Genomic DNA, 7,500 nt, shown 5'->3' on the forward strand with positions numbered 1-7,500 from the left:
AAAATTGAGAATTTATATAGCGCAATATCCACTTAACGTGCTCAATGCGCTTTACAAGGGGTCCCTGGTCAACAGCAACATTTAACATGTAGGACGAGACATGACGCCTGTTAGGCGATATTACAATTTTTCAGACAAAGACAACGCTGCTAACGGCCAGGTACTCATTTTACACCTGAGTACGGTGAGAGAATGTGAATAAAGAGTCTTTTCCAAGGACTCAACTATGCTCCGAGCGAGGCTCGAACCCAGGACCTTCCGATCCGAAAGCGAGTGTCATACCACTAGACCACATAGCCGCTAAGTGTGCACAAAACGCTTTACAATGGCTCCCTGGCCAGCAGCAACACTTAACATGTAGGACGTAACATGACGCCTGTTAGGCAATATTACAATTCAGACAGAGACAACGCTGTAAACGATCAGGTACTCATTTTACACATGAGTACGGTGAGAGAATGTGAGTAAAGAGCCTTTTCCAAGGACTCAACTATGCGCCGAGCGAGAGATTCGAACCCGGGGCTTTCCGATTCGAAAGCGAGTATCATACCACAAGACCACATAGCCGTACCACGATCACCTATGTCTGGCACAGACTTGGTACTTGAAGAAGATGAAGAATGCATCAGAATGAAACTTGCTCTCAAGGCAAGATATTGTTCAAAAGAAAATGTTTTTTGCCTCTCATGGTGACAAAGCTATGCCAAATAATCACATTTTGAACGAAGTCTATTTAGCAGTTCTTCGAAGCTATGACGCCCACGTATCAGAATTTAACCGTGGCCTTCGAAAAGTTATGGCCTGATACTGACCAAAAAATGACGTCAAAATACCAGTCTTTAACCACAAAAGAAAACAAATCGTGAGTTGTATTCAATCTCATCTCATGTAGTTCCATATCTGAAGCAGACGTCGGAGGTCATCTTCCGCCAAGCTGATCTATCTCTTGCCAATTCTATTAAAGCAGCGCCACCTTTCTCAGCTTCATCTGTCCAAGTTCTTATCCCTTTCAAATACGTTATTCTTTGTCTTCCTCTTATTCTTTTTCCATTCATCTTTCCAGTCAAGGCGAGTATTTCCAAACCAGGGTGGCGGATAATGTGTCCTAAAAATTCCATTTGGCGTTTGATGATTTTTGTTATCAGTGATCTTTTTCTGTTTGCCATTTCTAAAATTTCTTCATTTCTTTTCCTTTCCATCCATGACACCCTCATCATTCTTCTGTAAAACCACATTTCCACTGCCTCCAGTCTTTTAACCATGGTCTTGTTTATGGTCCAGCTCTCACAACCATATAGCAGCACAGACAGTACATAGCAATCCAGGACTTTGATTTTTGTTTTCATGCTAATATTCCTGTTTTTCATAATTGTATGCAGCTGGTTGAATGCATTCTTCGCCATACCTATTCTTTTCTTTATTTCACAATCTGATTTTCCATTGGATGTTACATTGAAGCCTAAATATTTGAAACATTCAACTTGTTGTATTGTTTGTCCTCTGCTTGTTATTACACAGGCTGGTGGGTTATTATTTTTAGATACCGTCATACATTCTGTTTTAGATATATTCAGTTCCAGTCCCATATTTTCACTACTCCTGACTACAACATCCAGTAATTCTTGTAGTTCATGTTCAGATTCTGCCAGTAGAACCGTATCATCTGCATACCTCAGATTTGTTACATTCTTTCCTCCAATACACACCCCCTTCTTATGTTCGATATCTCTTAATATCATTTCACTATAGAGGTTGAATAAATCTGGAGACAAGACACACCCCTGCCTAACTCCTCTTCTAATAGGTGTAAAACTGCTTAGTTCGTTGTCAACACGCATTGCTGCTTCTTGTTCCCAGTACAAATTCCGTAATATTCTTAAATCTTTACCATCAATGTCCAAGGATGATAGAATTTTGAATAGTTTTTCGTGTTGTACTTTATCAAAGGCTTTTGAATAGTCGATGAAACACATATACAGATCTTTATTTACTTCAATACATCTTTCCATCAGCATTGATAATGTGAATATTCCATTTCTGGTACCCTTGTCCTCAACAAAACCAAATTGCATCTCCCCAATTTCAGGTCGTATTTTATTTCTTATTCTTAGTAAAATTATCTTCAAAAGAATTTTTGTGAGGTGGCTCATTAGGCTAATAGTTCTGTGTTGTTCACAATCAACTGCCCCTGGCTTTTTTGGTAGTGCTATAAAAATGGATCGTTTCATATCAGTTGGCATTTTTCCTGTGTCATACACTTGATTTAGAAGGTTTGTGATGAATTCAATCCCCCATTCACCCAGGCCAGTCAAGGCTTCAATTGTTATGGCATCAGGTCCTGCAGCTTTTCCATTTTTCATGCTTTTCATGACGTTCCTAACTCAGTATTCAATAGTTCAACCAATGAAATGACTTCTTTCCATGAGCTCTACTAACGACAACTCACTAGGCGGTACAAAAACCAAATAATGACGTCAAACTGCCATTCGTTTTGAGATTTCGGTGTCAGGCTATAACATAAAGATGGTTACGATTTTACCCGTTTTCTGTAGATAGAATGAAGTTGACGTCACTTGGGTCTTTGTTATTGTTATTTTCTTTTTTTTTTTGCGATCCGAGGTTTATGAGTAATTCTCACTGAACTGTATTAACCAGACTATAAACGTTCATGGATACACAAAGTTTTGTGTGTTGGTCCGTTATAGATAGAATGCGCTTGGCCAAGGAGTTCACAACATTGCCATCCGGAAGTATAACGGACGAAACACACAAACTCTGTGCAACCATGAACTTTTATAGTCTGGTTAATACAGTTTAGTGAGAACAACTCACAAACGCGGATGGCAAAAACAATAACAAAGGCCTGAGTGACGTCATCTGCATACTATCTATACTTCCGGATGGCAATGTTATGAGCTTCTTAGCCAAGCGTATAGATAGCATGCGCTTGGCTAAGAAGCTCATAACATTGCCATCCGGAAGTTACAACGGACCATCACACAAAACCGTGTGTATCCATGAACGTTTATATGTGAGTTACTACAGTTCAGTGAGTATTACTCATAAACGCGGATGGCAAAAAACAAAAACAAAGACCTGAGTGACGTCATCTTCGAACTGTCTATAGATAGAATGAAGTTGACGTCACTTGGGTCTTTGTTATTGTTTTTTTTTTTTTGCGATCCGAGGTTAATGAGTAATTCTCATTGAACTGTGTTAACCAGACTATAAAAACGTTCAAGGTTACACATTATAGATTTGTGTGTTGGTCCGTTAAACTAATTAGATTTCACAGAAATTAACAAAGATCGTGTAAATGGATCTCTAACACACACAAACACACACACACACACACACACACACATACATATATATCAATTAGATTTCACAGAAATTGACAAAGATCGTGTGAATCGATCTCTAACACACACAAACACACACACACACATACATATATATCAATTAGATTTCACAGAAATTGACAAAGATCGTGTGAATCGATCTCTAACACACACAAACACACACACACACACACATACATATATATCAATTAGATTTCACAGAAATTGACAAAGATCGTGTGAATGGATCTCTAACACACACAAACACACAAACACACACACACACATACATATATATCAATTAGATTTCACAGAAATTGACAAAGATCGTGTGAATGGATCTCTAACACACACAAACACACAAACACACACACACACACATACATATATATCAATTAGATTTCACAGAAATTGACAAAGATCGTGTGAATGGATCTCTAACACACACAAACACACAAACACACACACACACACATACATATATATCAATTAGATTTCACAGAAATTGACAAAGATCGTGTGAATGGATCTCTAACACACACAAACACACAAACACACACACACACATACATATATATCAATTAGATTTCACAGAAATTGACAAAGATCGTGTGAATGGATCTCTAACACACACAAACACACAAACACACACACACACACATACATATATATCAATTAGATTTCACAGAAATTGACAAAGATCGTGTGAATGGATCTCTAACACACACACACACACACACACACACATACATATATATCAATTAGATTTCACAGAAATTGACAAAGATCGCGTAAATCGATCTCTAACAATTATATGGTCGCTCGTGACAGAATCAGCTGCTTGCGGCGAACTCGTCTTAGGATCGCCAACATCCACGCTATCAAGGGTTCTATACGTTCCTTTCTTTCCTCTTGTAAATTTTCTATACGCAAAGAACACACCTGTTAGCACCGTCATAAAAACATGACACATCCCTACCACTGTGTAAGCGACGGGGTAATCGAACTCCTCAACCAAGTAACCAACACCGACTGGCCCTATAAATCCGCCTAGAGTATGGAAAGAGTTAAAAAGTCCCGAGACCAAGGCGTACGTATCCACGCTGTTTTCGAATCCCATCTCCGTGGCCCCCGTGACCATGCACTTCATAGTTGGAATCAATGTACAGCCATAGGTACTCCCGATAAGCACTAATCCTACCAAGAGAGGCACCAGTTTAAAAGATAAAAATGGAAACAAGTTACTAGGCCCGAGGAAAAAAAAACCAATTCCGAAAATTAAATGTCCGCCTACGATAAGAGGAGCCTGGGTGTCTTTAGAATCTGAGATGTACCCCCAAAGAGAACACATGAGTGAATATAACAAAGCTACAAATCCGAATAAAATCCCTATGACAGAGACGGATAGATTCAGGGGCTCGGCATGTCTGGCGAATGTCGAGTCAAAGGTCGTTATACCGGCAACACCAAGCATCACACTCATCAATGGAATGAATATCATCGGATTGCGTAGCAATACTAAGATAGACCCTTTACGTTCAGTACGGACTACTTCCACTGGCGGAAGGAATCTAAACACTGCCAAACCAGTCAGCAAGACGGCGACTCCAGCAAAATAAAAAGGAACGCCGAATCCACCCAACTCGTAGAGAGCTCCACCAATGGTTGGACCCAACATGTACCCGAGACCGGACGTGGTTTCAAGAATTCCAAATATAAGAGCCACGTTCTCCTTGTATTCTGATCCCACTATGGCGAAGCTGGAGGTAATGTAAGCAGAGAATCCAACCGCTTCCACGGACCTCACCAGGGCACTCATAACAATAAAAGCTGTGCCGCTAGGACAGTATTCTAGTGTTCCAAACAAGATATTGCAGCATCCAGCGACAGAAATACCGGCTATAAAAACAAATCGAGGTCCAATTTTTACTAGAAATGTCCCAAACACGGGTGCGGTGAGGAAGATTATTATCTCATAAATCCCAAAAACAAATCCGACAGTGGTAATAGTCATGCCTTTTTTCACCGCCTCCGTAGGGTAGAACGGACCCAGCAATGAAAAAGCAACACCTGCTAAACAATTGGCCATTGCCATACAAATCAAGGTATACTTTTGACGACCGGAAAGAATAGTGAATATTTTCAATCCTGATATTTTTTCACTCTTTTTATTGATTGAATTATTATTATGTTCGATATCAGTATCGCTCCTATCGTCTTTTGCCTTATCTGAATCACGATTGTAATGAAGGTCATATCCGTTCTCTTCTGGCAGTGTCTTTACTTCCGACATAATCAAAATGGAGGTTTCTGATAGAGCCAAACTTTCCTCGGTGTCTGTCATGATTGATGCTTCCAAAAAACAAACAAAAAATTTAAAAAACACCAACAAAAAATACTTCAAAGTGTGTGTCAATCCGTCGACGTGTTCGTCTATTTACCTTTTCAAATTTTATGCCAAGGAGAGCTAGAAGTGTGTAAATCCAGAATATCGTTTCTCACAAAACTTCTCACAGAGTTTTAAGCCTTTAAAGGATATCTTTCTATCGTGTACAAAATATCAACACAATCAGCCAACACATTTTCTTTGCTCACGTCTATGTCACAATCCCCTTCGCTGCACTATTTTAGTACAAAGCCTTCACACATAAAGACATCCAACCAGAATTGAACTAAACTTCTGAAGGTTGTCTTAAATTGAACTCGGAGTTAAGTCGATACTAAATATATATTAAAAAACACAAACTCTATTCTGCGAGTTGTTTATACCAATTTTATAAATCGATTTTGTTATATTTTCTGTGTTTTCCAAGTAGCGGTCTAAAACAATAGCTAATGAGTAGATAAGCACCAACTTCATTCCTTCTCTATAATATCATATTTAAATAACCTAAGAATGTCAAAAAGTGATTTTTAAACAAAAACAACGCGGACTTCATGTGCACCGACCGCTGAGGACCGGGAGACGTGGAGACAGCTGATGCAACGTTCTCGCGAGTCCAAGCGACGATGGACGAGGAATGGAACACAAGGAAGGTCACAAAGAGCTTTAAAATAGAATTATAATAAAATGCGTACGATTTCCATTTAACCCTGTCCTTACCGACTACAAGAAAACCGTCACATACGTTACGATACAGACAACATTTTCCTTATTCAGATTTATGGAACAGTGTGGCTCAGCGGTACGGTCTCTGCTTCGTACCCAAAAGGTACCGAGTTGGATCACCCGCCCCTGCGCTGTGTGGCCTTGAGCAAGTCACCTCACCCTAGCTCACTTTGCGGCGCTGCTCTGCGGCTGATACCTGGGTTCTTCCAGTCTTCCCTTGGAACAGACCCCAAAGACAAATTTGCCCCCACGGGGATGAATAAAGGGAATTTTATTTATTATTTTTTATTTTACAAATCACAAAACTTGAAGAAAAATCTTTATTATATTTTACAAAAATCCAATAAAATGATGTGAAGAATGCACTCATTGCTTTAAAAAATTAAATTTGTATGTCGAGTCAGCATGACATTACAAGAAACAGTCGGTGAGGAGAGAGTTAACATGAATTTATAAAGTATGCCTTATCACACTCCACAAACGGAATATCAAAACAGCAGAACTAAATGGGCGTGTCAAATAGGCCAAATTATCAACGGCTAGAAAGTCATAGAGAAAATTAACCAGACACGGATTAGGAAATTCATTGTAACATAATAGGGTTCAACAGTCGTGACGTCACTTCCTCGTAATGACGAGTAGTAAATTATCAACGGCTAGAAAGTCATGGAGAAAAGTAACCAAACACAGATTGGGAAATTTAATTTAACATAATAGGGTTCAACAGTCGTGACGTCACTTCCCTCGTAATGACGCATAGTAACTGATTCTAAACTAACGGAATAAATGCGGAAACCATTTTCTCCACCACCATCCTTATGAAATACTTCTCCGACGAACATAAAAGTGGAGAAAAACATTATAAATCTGATCATGTTTTAACTGTTATACATTCTGATCACATAACATGTGAAAAAGTTCTAACCAGCACGGAGAATAAAAAGTACCGATTTTTTTGTTTAGAACCAAATTGCTGGTTGCTGGGCGGACGTGACATCAGACTATGGAATCCTATTAAAGAGACAAATTCATTAACTCTCTCCTTACCTT

The 7,500-nt window shown here is 39.1% G+C and overlaps 2 protein-coding genes across 5 annotated transcripts in view; one reads left to right on the plus strand and one right to left on the minus strand.

The window, feature by feature from the left end:
• The window catches only part of LOC144975396 (sulfoquinovosidase-like), a 65,857-nt gene that overhangs the window by 23,276 nt on the left and 35,081 nt on the right, over nucleotides 1-7,500 (plus strand). The gene's annotated exons all lie outside the window — the stretch shown is intronic.
• The window catches only part of LOC144975397 (MFS-type transporter SLC18B1-like), a 5,000-nt gene continuing 666 nt past the window's right edge, over nucleotides 3,167-7,500 (minus strand). Inside the window, exon 1 of the mRNA XM_078919425.1 lies at nucleotides 3,167-7,500. This exon is cut by the window's right edge and continues 666 nt beyond it. Coding sequence (XP_078775551.1) covers nucleotides 4,099-5,685 — 1,587 coding nt within the window. The 5' untranslated portion in view covers nucleotides 5,686-7,500 and the 3' untranslated portion in view covers nucleotides 3,167-4,098.

Source organism: Berghia stephanieae, chromosome 6 (genome assembly GCF_034508935.2).
Source record: "Berghia stephanieae isolate SIO BIC M18660-M18661 chromosome 6, UCSD_Bste_1.3, whole genome shotgun sequence".
Taxonomy (NCBI): Eukaryota; Metazoa; Mollusca; class Gastropoda; order Nudibranchia; family Aeolidiidae; genus Berghia; species Berghia stephanieae.